Source organism: Lactuca sativa, chromosome 2 (assembly GCF_002870075.4).
Source record: "Lactuca sativa cultivar Salinas chromosome 2, Lsat_Salinas_v11, whole genome shotgun sequence".
In the NCBI taxonomy this organism is placed as follows: domain Eukaryota; kingdom Viridiplantae; phylum Streptophyta; class Magnoliopsida; order Asterales; family Asteraceae; genus Lactuca; species Lactuca sativa.
The window spans coordinates 192,990,811-193,013,848 of record NC_056624.2 but is presented as its reverse complement, the minus strand read 5'-3'; the positions used below and the strand labels follow the sequence as shown (position 1 = coordinate 193,013,848).

The window sequence follows — 23,038 nt, the reverse complement described above, 5'->3', positions numbered from 1 at the left end:
CCAGAATCATAGGGAAATGCTAGATGATTTTGAGCCTTTTAGTAGTGATGGATATCAGAATATGGGTGAGTTTGAAAGAGAGGTTGAAGCTGAAGAAGAACAGGATGAAGAAGATGAACAAGGGCATGCAGAGGATTCAAAAGATGATTCAGAAGAGCATACAGAAGAAGATGATGATTCTGACTACATTGTTGACCCAGAAGCTATTTTAGATGATTGGGAGGTTGATATGAGAGAGTTTCACAGTTGTGTGGATGAGGTTGAATGGTTTGGACAAGGTCCAAACATAGAATTAGATTTAAATCAAGATGATGATTTAGGCGTGATCAATAATGATGAGTTTGAAAGTGCAGGATATGAGGAAGACCTAAGGAAGAGAATGTTAAAAAACCTGAACAAGAAGGTGCCTTGTTCTTCTGGGGTAGTTCATGTTACACCATTTTTTGTGGGTCAAGCTTTTAAAACCAAAAAAGATATACAAGGTCACGTGAAGATGCTTTCAATAAAAACAAGGAGGGCCCTACACATGGCAAAAAATGAAAAATTGAGAGTGAGAGTCAAGTGTAAAGGGGTGGTTCCAGATTCCACTGATGGTGGCCCCTCCACTGTAAGTAAAGCCACATCGAAGGGCAAAACTGTAATTTCACAAAAAGATTATTGTCCTTTTGCTATTCAGATATCTAGATCTACGGAAGAGGAACAATGGTTGGTGAAGACAGTTATTGATGAGCATTTATGCTTACAAAGTAGAAATGTGAAGGCATGTACATCTAGATATCTTGCAAGCACTATTCTCCAAAAAGTGGTTCCAACCCTCGCATCCCAGTAACAACCTTACAAGAAGAGCTTCAAATGGATTTGGAATTAAGCATATCAAGAATGAAGGTGTTCAGGGCTAAATCGATTGCAAAGGAACAACTGTATGGTGACTATGAAAGGCAATATAATTTGCTGAGAGATTACTGTTTGGAGTTACAAACCAATAACCCAGGTACAACAGTGAAGCTAGAAGTGTGTAATGAACCAAATCCTGATGTTCAAACTCGTATTTTCAAGAGGATATACATTTGTCTTGGAGCACTTAAGTTGGGGTTCAAATCTGGAAAAAGGGAATTATTAGGACTGGATGGATGTTTCTTGAAAGGACCACACCCTAGACAAATTCTAACAGCTGTAGGTCTTGATTCCAACAATGGAATATATCCACTAGCTTATGCAATTGTGGAAGCTGAGACAACAAGTTCATGGACATGGTTCTTAGAATGCCTTGGTGATGATTTGGATTTGGATGCATCATGCAACTTCACTTTTGTATCTGACAGACAAAAGGTATAATACATATAGCATAAGTATCTTTTAAAGCTTGTAACAATACTAACTATAATTTACATTATATGTAGGGCATAATACCTGCAATAGCAAAAGTGTTTCCAAATGCAGAGCATAGATGGTGTTTGAGACATATACATGAAAACATGAAGTTGCAATGGAGGGGAGAAGAGTTTAGAGATCACTTATGGAGGTGTGCTACACATACAACCATTAGGCACTTTGAAAGGTCAATGGATGAGTTCAAAGATTTCAGTGCAGAGGCTCATGAATGGCTAAGTAAGATTCCTCCAGTTTATTGGGCTAGGTCTCATTTCTCAGGTAGAGCCCATTCAGATTGTCTTTTAAACAATTTGTGTGAAGTATTCAACTCTAAGCTAGAGCATGGAAGAGACAAGCCTATAATTACATGTTTGGAGTACATAAGAGTGTACTTGATGAAGAGACATTGCATTGTACAAAAAGAAATTGATAAATGCAAAAGTCTATTAACCCCCACCGCAACTACCATACTTGACACAATCAAAACAGCTGCAAGCAAATATAGGGCACTCTTTTGTGGTTCTGGAAAATATCAAGTGACTGGTATGATGTTTGATCAGTATGTGGTCAACTTGAAAGAGGGTACATGTAGTTGTAGGTATTGGGAGATAACAGGGATAGTCTGCAGGCATGGAGTTTGTGTAATATGGGAACATATTCAAAATGGTGAAAAAGCCCAACAACCTGAATATTGGGTGCATCCTTGTTATAAGCTAGAAACATGGAGGGCAATGTACTGTAACAAAATAGATCCAATCAATGGCAGGAGCATGTGGCCAAAATCTAGATGTCCAACCACTCTTATACCACCTACACATCACACACAAGTAAGTTGAATGTTAGTTAACATAGTTTATTATTTATCCAGTTTTAACATTTCCTTAATATTTTTGTAGGTTGGAAGGCCAAAGAAAAAGAGGAGGAGGGCTATAGATGAGGCTAGTAACCAGTCAAAAAAACTATCTAGGAAATTCTTGACTGTTACTTGTTCCAAGTGTCATAACAAAGGACATAACTCTAGAACATGTAAGGGGCAAGGGGGGTCAAGTCAGAGAGCAGTGGGTGGATCAAGTCAAGGTGGTGTGGGTGGATCAAGTAAAGATGCATTTGGTGTAACAAGTCAAGGTTCAGTGGGTGGATCAAGTGAAGATTTCACGGGTGGGTTAAGAGCAAAGAAGATAGACAAGGGGAAAAAAGCCTCAAGTAGGACCTAAGTGAAGTTGGATACAAATGAAAGCATGACTAATCAAGTTATTTGGCTACCTTTTGTTTAAGATTATAAACTTGTGTTGATGCTTTTATTAAAACATGTTTAATCTAGATAATTATATCTTTTTGCAACTACCTAAATTAGTGATGTAATTAAGTTGATACTAGCCATATGTCATGCTACATTTCTGGTTATAATGATCTCAGTTATCATGTTTTGATATGGTGTGTTTCTCATTCCATTCCATTGTTTAATAATGACCAAAACTCATTCCATTTCATTGTTTGATAATGTCCAAAACTCATTCCATTCCATTGTTTGATAAATGACCAAAACACATTCCATTCCATTGTTTACTTATAGGGTTTTGATTTTGTATTTTTCTCATTCCATTCCAATCTTTGATAAATGGACACAACTCATTCCATTCCAATCTTTGATAAATGGACACAACTCATTCCATTCCAATCTTTGATAAATGGACACAACTCTTTCCATTCCATTCCAATATTCCTAATCAATAATAAAAAAAACAATGCTTTATAATTAACATAAGACAAAATGCCATTAAACTGATTAACTAAAACCATACATTACATTAAGATTCTAATACATGACATCCCATCCCAAAATCAACTGGTAATATCCCATTCCAGTTCTACACACCATCCGACATTACATATCCAAAATACATTGACCAAATACATCCCCAAATCCAACTACTACTTAGTGCATACGTATATAAACGAAAAAAAAGAACCAAGACAGAATAAGCATCCACTTGAGCTTCACAACATCTGCACGAGCGTGAATCAACATCATTTGAACATTGTTCATTCTCCTCAGCAAGCCAGGAATCACCTCCACAGCTCTATGGCACATAGGATCATCCACCCACCCAAGAAATGGACAGCTTCGACCATTTCGAGCACAAGACCAGAATCGCCTTCCTGGATTGAGGTCCGTCCAAGATGTGACTCTCACAGCAACACTTCCACACGTACAAATCACCATTCTTGCAAGAGAGGAGAGCTTCGATCTTTCAGAGATGCTAGCTTGATTTTTGTGAACGTTGGTTAGGGCTTATTAAAGGGGGTGGAGAAGCAAACGTAAAAAGACGAATATACCCCCAACTTAATGACCCCAAACGGCTAAAATTGACAGTGTTATGAAAAAGGACCTCCAATGCAACTTTTACAAACCACAATGGCCAAATGCATCAAAAAAAATAGATAGGGACTAAGTTTGTTACTTTTGACAAACCACAGGGACCATTTTTGTAATTTTGTCTAAAATCATTGAGATGTTATTAATGTGTTTGTGGGAAGATTTTATCAGCTATGTTTATCCAGCGTATGCAAGTTTCATATGAGAAATTGAAGGGGAAGGAGAGAACCAAGAGAATAAAGAAAGGTATTATGGTCATATGTCATCAATCTTCAACAACGGTGCAAGTTTCTTTGGCCATGATCCGATCTTGGCATGTTTCGTGAACAATAAATTATTGGGCTTATTAATCTCTTTTTCTTCTTGAATTTTGAAAATAAAAAATTGAAGTTTCAAAAAATAGATATGGGGATTCCATTAAAAGATGTTCATGTTATCTTCATTTCTGGTAAATTTTATTAAAAGCTCCTATGTAAGCGTTACACCTCCATTTTCATGTCTGCATTTTTTCTACAGACACATGTGCTGAGAGTTGGACAAGAAACTGCAAAGAAAACAATTGGATTCATATAGAGGTATTTTATATCCATTTTATCTAGAGCTAAATACAAGAAATAACAATGAATTCCATTTATTTTTTATCAACTTATCTCACTTTCATTTAATGATAAATTTTTAAATTTGTTTGCAAGCAGTTGTTTCAATAGGAAAGTAAGAAGGTGTAAAAGGGTATTGGAAGGGAAACCTTGCCCAGGTGCTTTACATTATTTGAGGAAATGAAAGGAAAACCGTAAATGAGGGCAAATTTGTAATATTTAATACTTAATGGGAAATTCACAACCAGTGTAAAATTTAGTCAACTTTTTGCTTATTAGTCTTACAAGGTACGCAAAAACTTTTTCTTGGAATTTTGCCCTTTAAATTGATGTTGACTTTTGTAGAAACTTTATAGGGGGGAAAGATGGTGAGCTTTCTGTTATTGGGAGATTAGCTGCAGATACTTCTGCTGGAATGACTTCCATTTTGCCCTTTATTTTGGTTTTTACTTTAACTTTATAACAATTTTTCCTGCTTAAAGAATACTTGATGTTTTTTATTATTGTTCTCAAAGTATTTTTCAAACATCCATAATTACTAAAGGAGTTACAAAATGGTCCATTGCAGATCCTACATCTTTTTCACAGTACATCTATTTGACATTATCTTCTATGAACTTCATCAACAAGATTCATCAGATGAAGAAGTCAAAGTCGAGTCAGCCAAACAAATAACAAAACAAGATTACTTCATGAGGATTGACGAATCAAACAAAGGGCCATTTGGGGTTGCTATTACAAATGCAAACATCTCCTTCAAAATATAAGCAAGATGGATTCATGATGAAATTAAACAATAGGCGCGGTTCTAATATATTGTGAGCTATGAATCTAGTGACATGTTTGTATGCTATCTGATTTTAGTCTACTACAAATATTCCTTTATATGCTATCTGATTTTTTTGTTTCCTTTTGAATAAAAATACAGGCGACAAGGAAGAAGTAAATCAAATTGTATGTGCTCTGTTATTTGACACAAGAAATTTTAGTGAGGCATTCACTAGATTAATTTTAATGTTTCAAAGGGACGATGCAGCATAAGTAGAAGAACAATGGTTAGTTCTAATTTCTATGTCCGGACTACTTCAACTTGCAATGTTTTTTCTGTATTTTGACTTTATTTTTTTAAGAAAAAAGACATTTCGGAAAACTGGTTTTTACATCTATATAATTCAGTTAACAAACTGATAAAATGGTGAAAATGCTATCATCCGAAACAACATTTTTAATATTTTTACCCGACAAACTTTAAGTTTTCCAGTTGATACAACAAGGTAATTTAGGATCTGATTATCTTTCTGATTTAGGGTCATTGGATTTCATTTCACCTTACCAATGAAGATGGTTGCAGTTCCGTTTTGACAACTGAGGCATCTATAGAAAATCATGAAACCGGTTCTACATAGGTATCAATTTAAATAAATTTCAGAAAAATAACAATCTACTTTTTGTTCTTTTTATCAATGAGTAATGTAGGTTGCTATAATGGATGAAAGTTAAATTACTTTGTTAAAATTTGAAAGTATGTTGATTTTGGACAACAGTTAGCTACAACAAATTCCAAAAAGTTCTTAAACAAGAAAAGGAAATATGCACAGTTTCATTTGGATTTTGGTGAATCTGATTTTCTGCTGTGTGTTTAGTATGCTCTGTTGTGTGTGATTCATGAAAGGGATTTGTTGAAATTAACTTGACTTCTTAGATTATAATAAACATTATTTTTATTGCCACCCTTAATTCCTAATTCATATGTACGTTTTCATATGCAGGATTTCCCTCCAAACATTTCCCTTTTAACATTATTGGTCATCCTGCTTTGGCTGATAATGGAAGAAGTTCTTTGAGACGTTTACTCATTGCTTATGCTAGACATGTTCTACTACAAGATAGTATACAACTTGAAACAAGAGAAAAAAAACTAACATAGCGCCAACGGCGCAAATGATTCCACTCTAGTTATATTATAAAAATATAAAAAATATATTTTTTCTATTACTATATGCATTTGAAACCTCAAAAACCTTTGAATTTCCAATTTAATAGTATAATTATTCTATTAATTTTTGAAATATGTTATTATATGCAAAATATTATATTATTATTGGTATACTTTTAAGGTTATTATAATACACTTATTGTTAATTAAATATTATATTAAATTCAAAACATAAATGAAAATATAAAATAAACTTAGAAAATATATTGAAATATTATTTTTTTAATTATTAAAAATATTCAACTATTATAAACGTAGAAACGACAAGCCAAATTAAATAAAAAATGTTTAAAAAAAGTTTTTATTATAATCATTTTTTCCAAATAATTGGTTTTTAGTTATTTTGTTAAAAAAAATTACATTGTTTTATTTAAACTACAATAGATAAGTAATTTTTAAATTAATCAATCATATTGTTAAGCTGGAATAATAAATCGACAACCATGTTTAAGTTCATTTAAACGAAAACCGCTAGTAGTTGCAATTAAATGATATTGTTATGATATATGTTTATTTTATAATATGGTTCAAAATATTACAAATTTAAATTTCAACTTAGTTTAAGAGTTATTATTTTATAATTAATTTCTTAATTCTTTTCGTGAATTGTACAATAATATAAAGCCTTAAAAAAGATAAAAGAGTGCTCACCACAAAACCATAGTGACACCTCATCTCACCGTACACCTCGAGGCCTAAGTAATCACGTTGATAAATAGCAAATTTAATTACTTTTAAAAAATGCATTACGGAGAACACAATCGCAAGAAAAATATCTCATAAAGTCAGCGGTTGTTCTTTTCCTGACACAACGGGTTTAATGAGTTAAACACATAAAAGTGTATATTTTTACTTCGAGTTAAACGTGATGATCATTTGCAATATTCACAAATAAATTTCAACAATAAAAAAACCCAATTAAGTTAAACACAAAACACATAATCAAGCACATTTCAAACAGAAACAGTGTTGTGATTTAAAAAAAAAAAAAGGTCTAGCTAGCACAACAAAAAACACAAATGTCAACAGTTGGATAATCTAACACAAATACTTTACATCTCACATCAACTTACTTAAACTACTCCTAAACAACTCAAAACTGTAACCTAATTTACCTCCAAACATATGCTAGATTTAAACCCTACTACTAATTACCGATTTACCCCCAAAACGGGTGTGGGTGAGTCCTTGTTTCCTTTTCTTCTTTGTACATCAACATCATACCATTACGACTCAAAAACTTAAAAAAAAAAAAAAAAAAAAGCAAAACAAGAAAAGCCTCTTACCTTGATATGCTTCTGTTACACTCTTACTCAACAGTCTTATTCCTCATCTCTATCACCTTCCTGTGAGAATTGGAGTGCAGTGCCGGAACAAATGTCGGACTGGCAGCAGGGCGGTACTCCGGGAAGAGGCGACCGGACCGATACCGGACCCCACACGCATTGCAAAGTGTTTTGGGGCCCATTGGTCCCTCCCTCCATTGTGGGGTTTTTGTTATCTCACAATGAGCACATTTCTTGATTCCGTTTCCCGTGACATTCGATCTTTTTATGAAAACCGGAATCTCGGATGCTGTTTTTCTCTTCTTTTCTTTGGATATCAGAGGTGACAGCAACCATGGATTGGAGGTGGGTCGGAATCGTTTGCTTCGAGATCTAACCGGAATGGAATGCTCGATTCCTAAGGAGATGGGTTTACTGTTTGAGCTGGAAGACCGATTTTCCAGGACTGAATTAGGGCTTGGTGCTTCAAAGGCTTCTTTTGGTTGAGAATGCAAAGCTCTATTATTCTGCAAAACAAGGAATTTTATCATTTTATGATTTTAGAAGGACTGATTATGAAATGTATTGAAACTTAAGGGGGGAAAATTAAACTTACAAGCACGGGATACTCAAAGGGCAAATCTGTGGAAGGGACGAATGTATTGCTGACACCGAGTTCTTTGAAGACTTCAGAAGGTATAGGGCCGAGTTTAGAGGCCCAATCCTCTGCAAATCCATCGCCTTCCAAACCCTCCATCGGGAAATCAAACATGTTTAGAATGTCACCAAAACAATCCTCATCGTACACTCGATGATTTTGATTTTGATTATAATCAACGCTCACACCAGAAAACGCAGATTCGGTCTTGCACATTCTCTTATCCTGAAACATAAAAGTGAACATTTTTCGTTATGATTATCAGAAAGAAGAAGTTTTGGAAGTGGTAATACGTGATCGAAGATTGATGGATCTTGGACTTTTTCTGAAAGTTCGTGCGAACACAATGTGTAAGTGTAATGGGACAGAGAGATCTCCATGATCTAAATTAAAATTAAAAAAAAAAAAAACATTCTTTTTATTTTATGGATCCAGATTATTGTTATTTAATGTTCTTTAATGTTCAAACTTCAACTGCCGTTATGATATTTTTAAACACGAACCACAATAATATTTCTGAATCAAATAGTCACATGTGACTTTCTTGTGACAGATGGATTTATAAAATTAAGAATAAAAGTCGAATTATTTATTGCTACGTTTTAAATTACAAAAAGATTTAAAAAAATAAATAAATAACCCGAGATTTTTTCTGTATAAAAAGAAATATGCTTTACAGAATCCTGAATATAAATAAAAATTGAAACAAATCTGATGGTAAAATCAGAAAGGAAAAAAAATCACATTTTTTTACAATAATTGATCGGTGAAAATGTAATTGGTTAATTACGAATTAAACATGAAGAGCAAATAGACAATGAAAAATGAGTACGTTTCTATAACAGTATATTTTCAACTTTCTACTCCAAAAAGCAAAAACGACATTGTAGCGGCAGCATAAGGGAAACTGGATACGGCTCTCATCAAACTTACCCTAAAAAGCACGAAAGCTATGGGCTCCGTCTGCGACGGAGAAACAACAAAAAAGCAAAACCCTAAAAACCGAACCAAAACAACACCTACTTTCTTCCTACATTTCGCAGTAACCTAACCAAGCGACTGAGCACACTTTTCACGGAAATCAAGACAACAGAAACCTGAATCTAATCGATTGAGATCACATATTCATATAACAATGGCGACAGAAGAAGAAAACTGACCTGTGACTCCATGGCGAATCCTCTTACCATCGCAAAAGCTCAGAGAGTTTTAGGTCGAACAAACATAAACAATTGGAAAGATAGATTAATTTGTAGGAGAAATGGGAAGAGAAGAATGGGTAAGATTAGGGCAAAGAGGAAAGGGGGAAATGAGAAATGGAAGGAGTTAATAGGAGTGATGGTGCATGGGACCATATGGTGGTGGGGAGATGTAGGTGATAAAAGGAAAAAAATGGGGAGTAAATGTGAAGGGATTAATTACATTACAACAAAAAGGGGTCCACCATCACATGCATCGCCCCCACTTCATGGATCGGGTCCCGCGTTGCTTGTAATTCACCGACACCCCACATTACCTCTCCAATTATTAATGCATCTTCGATTATTCCACTTCATAAAATTTTGAGTAAATTACAAATTTGATTTATTTAGTGCAGTGTTTCTTGATATTGTTCGAAAATAATTGTTGATGTACATAAATTTCAGACAAAATTATAAAAATGGTACCTATCATTTGCCAAAAGTTATAAAATCAGTCCATTTTAATTCTTTTGATGCAAATGGTCTTTATGGTTTGCAAACCTTGGACGGATGACATTTTTTACTAATGACGTTAATATTTCGCAGTTAGAAACGGAATTTGTACGGACATTTTTGTCTTTTAAAGTATAAAGGGTTTGAATTCATAACATAATTAAAAGACTAGAAGGAGGGCGCAAACTGGTGACCCCCATCCTCTTACATTACCAAGACCTTAACCAATTGAGCTGAATGTTCTCTTGGTTTATTCTTTCCAAAAACTAATTTATATAATAACAGAATAATTAAAATATAAACAATAGATAAATTATGAAAAAAAAATTTTACATAATTTTTTTAAATAAAACAAAATGTATTTTATCGAATTATAAAAAATAGTTTTTTATTATGTATTTATTTTACATAAAATATTTTTTTTATGTCTTTAAAAAATACGTTTTCATATAATATGTTATTATGTTGTATTGTATGACAAAATCGGCCGAATATGTTTTGGTTTAGTCCAATCGGTTTTTTGAAAACCGTTTTTCAGTTATATGTATTTAAAACAACATAAAAAAATATATTCAGTTATATATCATATTTAAAATATGTATTTCATCTTAATCGTAAGTTCTAAACCGTATAAAGAAATAGTGATATATCTTTTTGAAATAACAATAATTAAACTACTCGACATAAAAAACTGTATAAATTATTTAGATACATAACAAAATCATTGTTAAGTTGTTTTTAATACATATAACCGAAAAAACAATTTTAGAACTAGCGACCCAAAAGAATTTATACATTTTTTTATGTCATGAGTAATGTTAATTATTATTATTTCAAAGACACAAAAAAAATATATTTTACGAAAACGTATTTTTTATATGAAAACGTATTTTTTAAAGACATAAAAAAATATTTTACGTAAAATAAACACATAAAAATATTGTTTGTAAAAAAATATTTTTTTTATAATACAACTAAAATAAATTTTGTTTTATTAAAAATAATTATGTAAACAATTTTTTTTGTGATTTGTTTATTGTTTATGCTTTAACGATTTTGTTATTATATAACTTAGTTTTAGGAAAGAATAAACCTAGAGAGCATTTAGCCAAATTGGTTCAATTGGTTAATTATTAATGCCTTGGTAACGTAAGCGCTAGAAGTCACAAGTTTAAGCCCTCCCCTTAGCTAGCCATTTAATCATCTTTTTCATAAGGTAAATATCACTATAGCCCAATCAACTGTCGTCCTTTATCTAATCTGGTCATTAATTTTTTTATTTTTTTTTAGGTTATTAAACTTGCAACTTACCTGTCTATTAAGTCACTTTCGTTAGTTTTCTAACATATCCTCCGTTAATAAATTATTATAAATTATACGGATGGTCCTTATGATTTCATTTATTTTCATGGTTGGTCCCACACAAGTACAATTAATCACCGATATCACCACTGTTTAATCCTGGCAACCACCACCCTTCACCCCGGGCAACCCTTTTAACCATTATTCTAGCATACAATTACTCACAAAAATATTTTCAATCGATTTTAATTTTTTTTTAATAAAATTTGTCTTATTAAAAAACATTTCAATCGATTTTAATATATATATATATATATATATATATATATATATATATATATATATATATATATATATATATATATATATATATATATATATATATATATATATGTTTAGAATCAACATTGAATGAAAGTGTAACAATGTCTATTTGCTAAATAAGAAATTAATTACCAATAAGATATTCATGATTTATCTTTTTCTTACAGATAATGTATCAATACTTCTTACCTTCACAAAGTATATACATGACATGCTTATTTGAATTAGATTATCTGAATGAAATTGTTACACCATGCAACACTAAATGTAGCTCACTAACTACCAACATATACATATTTATTTGCGTTAAGAATCCATATTAAAAACTAATCATTTTTAATGCAACTATTTCACCAAATAATATTAAGTGCAATCTGCAAACTTCTACGATGATATTTTTTTAGTGATTTAGTATATTCTTGGTCGATTTAATGGATTTAAGTGGTTGGAGTTTCTACCAAACGTATCATATTTTTACTTAAAACTGACTTGTAAAATAAACTCTAAATCAAAAATCATGGGGGTTGTTCGAGGTGAGCGTTGGTGGGTGCCGAAAGTGAATGGTGGTGGTGCAGGTGATGAACGATGTTGGTAAAGGTCCAACCATAAAAGAAATTGAAACCATAGGGACCATTATTGTAAATTATAATAACTTGTTAACGGATGATCTGTTAAAAACTAACGAAAGTGACTTAGTAGACATGTAAGTTGTGAATTTAATGACCTATTGAACAAAAAAAATACATTAGTGCAAATCGTATAAAGGACGATAATTTATTAGACTATAGTGACATTTACCATTTTTCAAACAAACTTCAAAAATAATCTTTGTGGTTTACTAAATGTCACGGATTCAATCTCTTTATATTTGAAAAGATGAAAATGCCTTATAAATTCAGTCCCTAACGGCTGAAAAATGGCCATTACTGCAAGTTTTGCAAACCGTAAAGACCATTTGCATAAAAAAAAATGAACAGGGACTGACTTTGTGATTTTTGGCAAACCATAGAGACCATTTTTGTAATTTTGTCTAAATTTTATTTTATTATATTTTGAACTTGTTTCTTCGCTATTATACTGTTTAATTTCAATGCACTGAACTCATGCACATTTTGCGTCCCAATTATTAATTTTATTGTTTATTTATTATTATGAAATGGATCCCATGGTTCCAAACCCATACCCATCAATCACCTTCCCTCCTTATCATGGGTACCACCACCATCCAATCCCGTTGTAGTTGGGAATTTTTTGATAGGGAATCGTCGGTTTACAACGGACTTCACTTTGAATAAACTTTCTTCGATTGTCAACAAAAAGATCTCAGATATTCCACCACACAAGTTGTTACAAAGAAAATCTCATCACCCAAATTGAAAATTAAAGCATCATTCTCATCTTATCCAACCACAAATGAACCCTTAATGGCAATAACTCGGGGAGGGGACTGATCAATCAAGTATAAACAAGAAATGGGTAGATTATGTGTTTGAAAGAAAGAAAATTACATAATAACTTTTTATAAAAATCCAGATTTGAATTTTTTTTTTTTTTTGCCAATGAAGATATAAGAAATCTTGATTGGACTTCTCATGAATGTACAAACTCCTTATTGACCATACGATGATATGTTTCACATGTTGTAGGGGAGGAGAAGAACATGGGGTGCATATGCTAAGGGAAATGAAAGTGCATGTTGTGATTGACTTAGACTATGCTATTTTTGATAGGCAGAGATAGAAGGAGATGCGAGAGGGGGACTCATGGATGTGTAATAATATGAAAATAAAAATATAGAAATATAGATAATTGATATTTTTGCAAATAAACAACTTAAGCTATGTGTAAGAATTATGGATCAAAATCGACTCAAAATTTCTTTTTAGACTCTATCCCAAACTACTATACCCAATGAGGACCGAATTTGTAATTTACTCTAGAACTTAATGTAAAATGATTTATAACATTTAATTTTGATATTAACAATAATATTTGAATGGTGTAAAATAGATTTTAAGTATTTTATAATTATTGTTAAGGAGATCTGTTAAAATTAAGAATGTGCATTTTTATGAAATTATATACATATAAATACGTAACATGCTACAAAGGTTTAGCAGTTGATGTGTGGAATTCTATACAACACAAATGGCCACTATGATAATATTTAGTTTATCTTCTCCTTTTTTTAATATAAAATATGTAACTAATAACTTTTTTTATTTAGAGGGGATGTTTTCAAAAAGTTAATAACTAACTCAATAGTCAATAATCTTAGTAAAACTCTTTAGTAGTTTTTCGTATATAATTATTTTAACCTTATATAATCAGATACTAAAATCAAAATATCTATTTATCATAAACTTAACTAGTTTATGCAAATGTTTGGATACTTCGTTACATGTTTAAGTAAAAAGATTTTGAAAACTCGAATGGTATTCTATTTATAATGAAATTAAAAGTATATTATCAAAAACTTTATTCTGTAATAAGAATATTTAGATGGATAAAACTTACTTAAAACAAAATTTACAGCTTAAAAGACCCTGCCCTCAAATTATAGAGCGAAGATTTGTTTTGAAAGATAATTTATTACATCGACTTTACAAAATATTTATAGCAGTAATAGTTACGTCAACCTTGTGTACTAAAAACCCATATGTTGATAAAATATCTTTTGATAAACAATAACATTTTATTTTGGTAATTTCCAACATCATTCTCTCATCCCAATTCCCAACTCCCAATCCATCTTGGATCCAAACAAAATAAATAACTAATTTACTTACATTCTAGCCAACAGTATTCACTATATTTAATGTAAAAAAGTTGTAAGATAGAAAAAAAACATATAGGTTTAAGGTTGGTATCTCAATACTAATAAGCCTGATTTTATGGCTTAACCCATTAAGTCATTATGTCTAGATTAAGTTTAAACAAAACAACAATATATAGCTAGCTGCCAAGATTAAATGCTTAACCTATTAAGTCCATTAAGACAAAAAGAAACAACCTTACTGACTTTAGCAAGAAAGAGCCATTAACATGGAAATACATCAAGACAACATACAAGTGTACATAATGGGGTGTTAGTGTCCAACATCTCTAAGCATCTGTATTCTAACAACTCCTAGTTCCCCCTATCATTATAAATTATAAATTATAAATTATAATTAATCATGTCTATATCTTAAGTTTTGATATTCTTCTTTTTGCTTTTACATAAAGGAAAATAAACAACACTAAGAATATGAACACAGACAAGTAAACGACTTCCCATGCATTACCAATGTAGCTTCTGTTACTATTCATCATCTGCCACCTCTCCTGTGAGTAATAACAGAAATGATTGAATATTCCATTATGTAATGGAATTGCAAGTGCCTAAGAACGCATGGAAAACTTACACTTACAGGCATGGAAGAATCAAGCAACTTTTGATGCTGTTTTTCAAAAATAATCTCTGCATGTTTATACAGTTCAACATCTAAACTGTTCAACAAGGTGATTTGCTTAAGAACTTCTTCAGGAACATGTCTTCGAGCCTGAAAATGTCAAGATTCACAAGATCAATTCACAAAAGAAAGAAAAAAATCATTTGATTATTTATTCAAAACAATTGTAGAAATATACCTCCTTTGTAAAGTTTGCAGGAAAGATCCTTCTCAAAGAACTCATACGCCTTTTTGACTGAGTTGATCTTAATTTAGAAACACAAGTTTCATAAGTTTCCATAAGTTTGCCCACACTCATCTAATCAGTACAAAAACTTCCCTTAGTCAACATATATAATAAATAAATTAGAGTGTCGAAATAATCTGAAAAGAATTAAGCGGATACATTTTCATTTTGTTCTTCAATGATTGATGTATTGTTACCCTGTAAACCATGCAAATTAAGACATTATTAGCACAAGTTTTTATAAGATTAATCTGATGTTCATCCACTATTACCTGATTATGAGAAGTATGAAATCCAGTTTTAGAAACCAAAGAACCCTGTTCTGCATCACAAGCAATAATATGGTTTTCATCTTTTCATGATTTAGAAATAAAGAATTATGTAACTAGATATGATACCTAATTTATTATAATTTACAGTTTCAGTCCCCACTAACTGTGAAATGACTTGTGCACCAACAAAGTTTGCAAACATTGTAGCAGATTCTTTGTGTTCCTCAGTAAGTCCAACATATAGCATATCATCCAACCTTCTCTGCTCAAATACACACCCTTAACATGAATAAATTAAACTTCAATTCTTTTTTATAAACTTCTTTCAATAACTTTTACTTATTATACCTTTGCAACTTGAAGCACATAGTTTCCAAGAGTTTGATAAGTCATTACACAGTGGCGTACATCATGCACCTTCCATGTATTAGAATTGTTTGTCAAACCTGCAATCTATCACCAATAACACTTAGCTATAACAAAAAAAAAAAGACATTTATATTAGAAAATGTTTGCCTAAAAAGAGGCAAATGCAATAAAGTTGTTGTCTTTATATTGAAACATGAATCAATTTGACTCGTTTTATTGGTCACTAAAACTTTCATATCAATTTGTACATAAAGGGTTGCTTATACCTGGAAAGTGGCACCATTATGAACAAGATCCAGAGCTACAGGATGATTGATGAATTCATGTAATGGTGTAACAATTTCCTCCATATTATATGAGTCATCCCCATAAGAATTAGGTGGACCCTTTCTCCTTCTAGCATCTCGCTGTTCATTTTGATCAAATAAATAGCTTTTGACATTTATACCCCAATCAACAAAATAAGGAAATTTGTCTCAACAAACATATCATACCCGAGAAAATAGTTCCTCCCGCATCCATGGAACTAAATACTTCCATGGCCAAATATCGAGTGTGCTTATAACACTTTTCTTTGAACCCAAATTTCTAGACATTTTTGTAGCTGATGTTAAGTTAGGATGCACCAAAAACCTAGCTGCTACCTCTATAGAGAACTCATAAGCACTAAAAACACGATCAATGGGGTTTCTAAGTATGGTTACTACTGAACTTTTCTCTCTGGGGAGTTTGGACATGATGCTATAGTCATCATGAGTTGCAAACAACTTGCAATTCTGTTTGCTGCACAAAAAATATGAAACTACACAAGTTAATAACAAGCATAAAGAATACAAAAGGAAAGAATCAAGAAGTGTATAATGATTATAAAACATACCGAGGATCAAACCGAAGTTTATCATAAGATCGTGGGCATTCTAGAGAGTTAGAGTACAGTTTCTTCAAAAAACTGTAAAGAGTAAAGGAGAGGTAAAACCATAAAGTCATCTGTAAAGCTGTAACGTTTGTGTACTTTAATATTATATAAGTCTTTGCTGCAGAAAGTTGAAAGATTTACCAATAAAAGTAAGTTCGTCCTCCTGTTCTTGGGACATGAAGGAAGAACAACAAATCCTTGAGAATGTGCCCATCTTTGATATTGGTGGAGTGAAGAGATGAAGACGCCCATTGCTTGACAGTATTCTCGCAATGCTCAAACTCATATGCACTAGAAGATGGATAAACTGAGTACCAATGGAACAAGTATAATTAAATGCATTATCTACACATACTTCAATGCAAATCACACTGAATATAAATTTTCTAATAGTATATACCTTTGGCAAGAAGCACCAGCAAGAGAGCTAATCTCAGAGCATGATCCATTCACTAGATTCACAAAACCCAACTTCGATCCAATCAACAAGAGGAATAATCGAACAATTGGAACAGATTAAATAGTATTATTAATAATAATAACAACCTCAAACTTCAAATGTCCATATAAAGTTTTGCAGTTTCTTGATTCTCAACAAAATCTTGTTTAATAGGTCAACTAAAGAGGACAAGTAGATACAGAAAGCGAGGGTTTCTGTGAAGTGAGGTTTTCCGTTTCGATCAAAATGTATACAAAATATATTGCTGATTACCTGTGTTCACAAACTCCCTTGAATCTCGGGACTCCACCGGAGAAATCTCAAGATCACTGCGGGTCCCGAATAGCATTCAGATTAATCTCGATAGTCTGAAAGACAAACGCACAACATAAACATTGCAGATACTCACTCTCCGTAAATCGACAGCGGCACCGTCGCGCAAGGGCGGAAACAAAATTAGAGGCTGATTCGCTTAACTTATGTCTAAGAGCATCATCGTATAAGATCTTTTATAGAGTTTTTCAGGAAACCATTTATAGTTTAGATAACATTTAATACATGCCGTCTTAGGTATTAACAATTTAAAACCTATGGATTTATAAAAAGAAAAAGGGAAATTGAGTAATTTAACATTTTAGTGTATTTTTGAAAAAAAAAAAAAAAAAACCGGTTGTATTAGTCCATGACTCTAATTTAGGCAGTTGACCGATTTTAACCCTAACTTTCATATTTTCAAATTAATGTGTAACATAGTTTCTTTTTCCCAATTATCTATATTGTATTATTAATATAACTATTTTAATCTATTTTTTCATATTGATTTATTTTATTAATAATTTTTTACCAAAAGTTTTAAAACTTTTAAGATTTAAATACATATTTTTTAGACCGGTTTATACACAGACATATACTAGTTTTAAGTCTACATCTTTTGTCCACGCCAAAACTAACTCTTCACAACGCCAATAGCCCTTTGGTCTTTAAATACGATTGTTTGTTGTCTTTAAAAAATAAATCTCACCTCTAAACTTTAAAACTTTTACAATTAACACCACTACAATTTATATTTCTTTTATAAAAAATATTCCTCTAAATAAAAATAGATTTTCTCTCTCTCTCTAATTTAGAAATTTATCAATGTTTCCGAAACTCCATTTAGTCCCTTTAAATATGACCACTTAAATCCTTGAATCATCTTAGGGGGTGTTTGGCTTATCTTTTGAGAGACCAAAAGGACTAGAGAAAAGATGTTTAGTAAAAGTATTATAAAAGCAACTTTTGGGATTTTGATATAAAGAAAACTGATTTTTTGAAAAAGTCAGGAAATCCTGACTTTTTGTAACTTTTTCCAAAAGTTTTTTTTGCCTTATGAAAAGATAAGTCAAACACCCCCTTAACATGAGATCATCCTAAATTTAAATCCAGACTTTACTAACCTTCATAATCAACATCACCAACAACCCATTTTGTTACTTTTTACGCAAATTTATACTACAAATCAACATCTATGCTTTCGGCATATTTTTAAACTAGTAGTTAAAAATCTGGATGTTACAATATTCATGCATTCGAGTATTGATTTTATTGCTTTATGCAACCGGAGAAAGGAAAAATATTGAAAACCGATCTAATATAACAAAAAAAAATCGGGCTAGAAACCAAAATTTTGGTATGATTTATGTGTTTGGCAGAAACAGAAATTAAGCCAAACCAAACATGCCCACCTATTCACCTCTAACATGAACAACTTGCTTCAAATCAAGTAATTCATATAAACCATACGTATAACAATCTCAAATAAAACCACCTCAATGGTAATTTGACATACACCGATGATCTCTAAGTCTAGTGTGTAATTTAAGTAGGACGCCTTTTTGTCACATTGGAAACCGAGAACACATGATTGAATTACATCTTATTTGGACATACGAAAATGTCCTCTAACGAACCAACTATATATATAGACTGTCTATGTATGAAATAATTAAAGTATGCACGTTTTCTCTCCAAATTTCATTCCAATTACCATTTTGTAATCTTACAAGTACAAAACACAGCAAGTATCAAGTGTAGTTTTTTACACGAGATCATCTAATTTGCAATTTATTATATACACAATTGTTATCATGTGTGTACGTGTATGAATTATTAAGAAGTCGTATGGTTTGCCCAAATTGCTTTACACATATCAAGATGACTTAGACGAAATGCTCCCCCTACATGTTCTGGAAGCTCATCTCGTGTGTTCGCCTGGAGCCACAAATTAATTATTACAAAAATTTTGATAAATTTTTTTTGATGCTTCATTAATTTTATATATATATATATATATATATATATATATATATATATATATATATATATATATATATATATATATATATATATATATATATATATATATATATATATATATATATATATATATATTTACGTACCTGTATAACAAACGCTATTTCGATTATCAAATTACTGAAGCAACTAAAAGTCTTGCTAGCTAATCCCCTTGCCAATGCTGATGAACCAACATCCACATCCATCTATACATATTGTATATAACAAATTTGAAAATTAATCATGTTAAATAAATAAAAACATAATTTAAAATTAAGTAATTAAGAGGAGGTAGCTAGTAGTTAAAAAAGTTATGGTAATTTTGAATTTACCTCCAAGTAGTTGTTGCCATGGATGTAGTTGATTTTAAGTATCTGACCAACCAGAGTGGGTCTACGAATCGCATGCCTCAGAATCCATGGTCCCTGCATTCATATCATGTCATATCATGCATGTAATTAATACCACATGCAAATTAATTGGGATTAATTATGGAAAGTAAAAGTAAAACGAATTGAAGTATATTTTACTCACCTTAGATACATTAGGGATGATCTTAAATCTTGAATTCCTAAATGCATCGTCTCCTTTTATAAAATTCTCAAGCAAGGGTATATCCTTGATAGGGCTACTTGCCATAAAGTAGGAAGCCAGATTATAATGTGTTGAACCTGGGACCTAATTAATTAATCACAACAATCAATCAAATCATACCTAGTAATTACTAAATACTTCTAATTATATGGAGTAATATATATAAAATTAATTACCTGAAAGTTAATAACAATGAAGAATTCTGGGCGACCATGAGCTGCATATTTCTGAACAATGTTCCCAGGGCGAATAGCAAGATGATCTTCACGCTTGTCTGATTTAAGCCAGTCAACAGCAACAGTTTTTAGCAATGTACTTTCTGCTGTAATCTGGTAAAAAAAATAAATGGACAATGATTTTTACTGTTTTAAAAATGGTAAAAAAAAAAAACTACTTTTTTTTGTTTTTTTTTTTTACCTTTTTACGGTCTTCCAGAAAAGTTTCTCCACGGATTGGAAATAAAGAAGGTTCTGGTGATGACCAACTGTGGGCCAGATTACCAGTTTGATCTTCTGGAAGAGTGATTATGTAGTCACATTCCGATTCATCATCAAAATCAAAAAATTCATCTGAATAGTGATCATGATCATCCATTTTTACAAGGTCCAATTCATTTGAATTAGCTTCATTATGATGCTGCATCAAACTGTCTTTCTTCAATTCTTGTGAAGTGAACTCGGTGAATAAGTAATCGGATAAGTTTGTTTTAACAAGTTCTCTCAATGCTACATGTGCATAGAGTGATTCAGTAAAAAAAAATGGAAGTGAATTTAAAAAAATAAATACATAAATAAATAAAGTTGTGTGAAGAAGCAACCTGCAAGTCTCCCAAGCATGTGAATTGTGATGCATTGACCTGATGATTTTTGTAGATAAGATCTCCAGAATTTCCAATCAATGGAAAGCATGTGTCTTACAACTGATTGTTTATACTGATTCACAGGAGAGATCGCATACCCTCCACCTGTAAAACAAGTTGGGACAAATTACAATAATATCCTTCTAACTTCTAACCATAACTACCACCAATGTTTCTGTAATTCTAATTACTCATCACAGCTTACATTTAACAAAAGCTCTCATAAAGCCTTTTTGAGGGGGGCATTTATTGTGAATCACAGAATGATAAAGAATAACTGCAACCAAGAAAAGGACCCTACCTGTTATGTTATCTCCAAGCAAAAAGAATATTATATTAAAAAAAAAAAAACAAGACATTAAATGAATAAATTCTAACTGTATGTCCCATTTTCTTCCTTTCTCCAGTAGCGATGTAATAGTAAATCTCTACGTTTCATATCCCTGTAAAGTAGGGAGATTATATAATAAGAATGGTGTTATTTTAATGAACTCATAAAAATCATTATCATGATTCATTTTTCATAAGTCATACCAAGGCAACCAATCACCATCTAATTGCTTGTGAATAATATCAGTGTGACTATCAATGGTTTCAATCACACTACCCTTTTGAAAACAGAAGTCCCATCTGCATGAATAAAAGAATTGACACTTTAAAGTGCTTAAACAAATTACAATTTATATATATATATAAAAAAAACAACAATCTTTATCCTTACTGTGATCTTGAAGAACCAAGAGACATAAGAATCTGGAAAATGACCTCTGGGGTTCCTTCCATCACACTAACAGCTGCTAAAGCAGGATGGCTGCCTCTCTAGAATACAGAAAAAAAAAAAAAAAACCCACCTTAAACATGGAGGGGTAATATCGGAAAATGAAACATGATATGAAGTTACATACCTTATGATTATCTTCTTGATCATATCTTGCTTGTTTAAATAGCCTGAGACCTGAAGCAAGAAACATACTTTTTAAGTTTTAAGCATGAAATTTGGGCATATGGAGGACACATTTCATCAGCTTGATGTTTACCATTGTGACAACCAAAGATTGTCCAGTATGATGGTTCGTATATGTCAGCAGTTGTAGGATCCATGATTGAGGCTAAAGAGAGGATTTCATCAACATCATTCTTATCACACATTCTACCAAAATAATTTGATCTGCACATCACAAGTGGTCATGTTAAGGAAAGTTTTTTAATGCACCTATAATAATACTAGTGTTGTTCATACCTGTGACAACCCAAAAAGTTTCCTGGATTCTGGTTCACCTACATTGATTATAACGAATGAGTCATCAGCAATAGGAGTTGGTTGCAGGTTTTGAATGCTAATTAGTTTGCACCTTTTCATGAGATAGTTCCAGGAAAGAGTTGATCCATCTTGTAGCATCTTCTGGATTGTTTGCTCCTAACTATGGAAGTTTGGATGTAACAATTAACAATGCATGATTCAGTGGAAACTAATTAATTTACTTTTATTAGGAGAAAGGAATGTGTACCTTCATATGGGCATCATAGTTTGAAGCATCACAAAGCGTGAAAACAAAGAAGACCTGAATTAATTAGGCATGAGGATGCAGTTTGTAAGAAGTAATAAACTAAAGACAAGACATGTTGTTAGCAAACTAGTTGGGGTAGGCTAAGATGAAATCCATAAGAAATTACCAAAGAGGCATAAACTATGAAGCTTTGGAACATCAATATATAGCTTTATGTAATTAATTAACAAAATGCTTGTTTAAAATGCATAAACTATTTGATACCTTTCCTCGAATGTATTTCCTCCCATTGTCCACTACATGAATGCTTGAGTCCACAACTGCACTTCTAATTGGATCCTGAAACAAGCAACCAAATTCCTAGTGGTGTCATGAACACACTAATCACACAACATGAACAAAGCTCAGACACACTAATCAAGGTTGGATTTGTTTATACGGTTTTCGTCCATTTATTATCTCCATATATAGACATAAAAAGAC

General features: G+C 31.9%; 4 protein-coding genes and 1 long non-coding RNA gene across 19 annotated transcripts; 2 read left to right on the top strand and 3 right to left on the bottom strand.

Moving 5' to 3' along the window:
* The first annotated feature begins 852 nt into the window (after positions 1 to 852).
* LOC128132443 (uncharacterized) lies at positions 853 to 2,585 on the top strand. The gene is made up of 3 exons (XM_052769020.1): positions 853 to 1,329; positions 1,401 to 2,198; positions 2,268 to 2,585. The coding sequence occupies exons 1-3, from the start codon at positions 853 to 855 to the stop codon at positions 2,583 to 2,585; spliced, it is 1,593 nt and encodes a 530-aa protein (XP_052624980.1).
* A 1,347-nt stretch (positions 2,586 to 3,932) lies between these two features.
* LOC111899887 (uncharacterized) lies at positions 3,933 to 6,336 on the top strand. Of its 5 annotated transcripts, none has more exons than XR_008230335.1 (5): positions 3,933 to 3,994; positions 4,265 to 4,323; positions 4,444 to 5,399; positions 5,652 to 5,750; positions 6,114 to 6,336. It is a non-coding gene; the product is annotated as an uncharacterized LOC111899887 (long non-coding RNA). The 5 variants fall into 5 exon arrangements; XR_008230338.1 differs by having other exon boundaries at positions 3,945 to 4,196; positions 4,690 to 5,399; XR_008230336.1 differs by having other exon boundaries at positions 3,945 to 4,196.
* Positions 6,337 to 7,352: 1,016 nt separating this feature from the next.
* On the bottom strand, positions 7,353 to 9,603 carry LOC111899888 (GATA transcription factor 11). Its single transcript, XM_023895775.3, has 3 exons — positions 9,424 to 9,603; positions 8,222 to 8,488; positions 7,353 to 8,132 (listed from the first exon to the last, which is right to left on the bottom strand). Exons 1-3 carry the CDS (start codon positions 9,451 to 9,453, stop codon positions 7,650 to 7,652), a joined length of 780 nt encoding a protein of 259 aa, XP_023751543.1. The 5' UTR covers positions 9,454 to 9,603; the 3' UTR covers positions 7,353 to 7,649.
* A 4,981-nt stretch (positions 9,604 to 14,584) lies between these two features.
* LOC111899889 (protein-tyrosine sulfotransferase) lies at positions 14,585 to 17,825 on the bottom strand. Of its 11 annotated transcripts, XM_023895784.3 has the most exons (15): positions 17,670 to 17,823; positions 17,534 to 17,589; positions 17,368 to 17,439; positions 17,222 to 17,273; positions 16,963 to 17,128; positions 16,783 to 16,854; positions 16,400 to 16,688; positions 16,172 to 16,312; positions 15,885 to 15,989; positions 15,663 to 15,798; positions 15,537 to 15,586; positions 15,424 to 15,462; positions 15,217 to 15,336; positions 14,991 to 15,128; positions 14,585 to 14,910 (listed from the first exon to the last, which is right to left on the bottom strand). In XM_023895784.3, exons 4-15 carry the CDS (start codon positions 17,268 to 17,270, stop codon positions 14,767 to 14,769), a joined length of 1,449 nt encoding a protein of 482 aa, XP_023751552.1. In that variant the 5' UTR covers positions 17,271 to 17,273; positions 17,368 to 17,439; positions 17,534 to 17,589; positions 17,670 to 17,823; the 3' UTR covers positions 14,585 to 14,766. The 11 variants fall into 11 exon arrangements, with proteins under 11 accessions (XP_023751552.1, XP_042755298.1, XP_023751550.1 ...); XM_042899364.2 differs by having other exon boundaries at positions 17,368 to 17,589; XM_023895782.3 differs by lacking the exon at positions 17,368 to 17,439 and having other exon boundaries at positions 17,222 to 17,292.
* A 1,433-nt stretch (positions 17,826 to 19,258) lies between these two features.
* Positions 19,259 to 22,894, bottom strand: LOC111899890 (protein ENHANCED DISEASE RESISTANCE 2; the record flags this gene model as incomplete). The annotated part of the gene is given in 17 exon segments (XM_052768143.1): positions 19,259 to 19,510; positions 19,699 to 19,800; positions 19,927 to 20,019; positions 20,129 to 20,272; positions 20,365 to 20,517; positions 20,606 to 20,913; positions 21,006 to 21,152; positions 21,253 to 21,324; positions 21,426 to 21,490; positions 21,582 to 21,677; positions 21,769 to 21,866; positions 21,953 to 22,002; positions 22,085 to 22,215; positions 22,288 to 22,325; positions 22,400 to 22,468; positions 22,556 to 22,609; positions 22,820 to 22,894. Coding segments are annotated over 17 exon segments (1,797 nt in total), but the record flags the coding sequence as incomplete, so codon positions are not given.
* Positions 22,895 to 23,038: the final 144 nt, after the last annotated feature.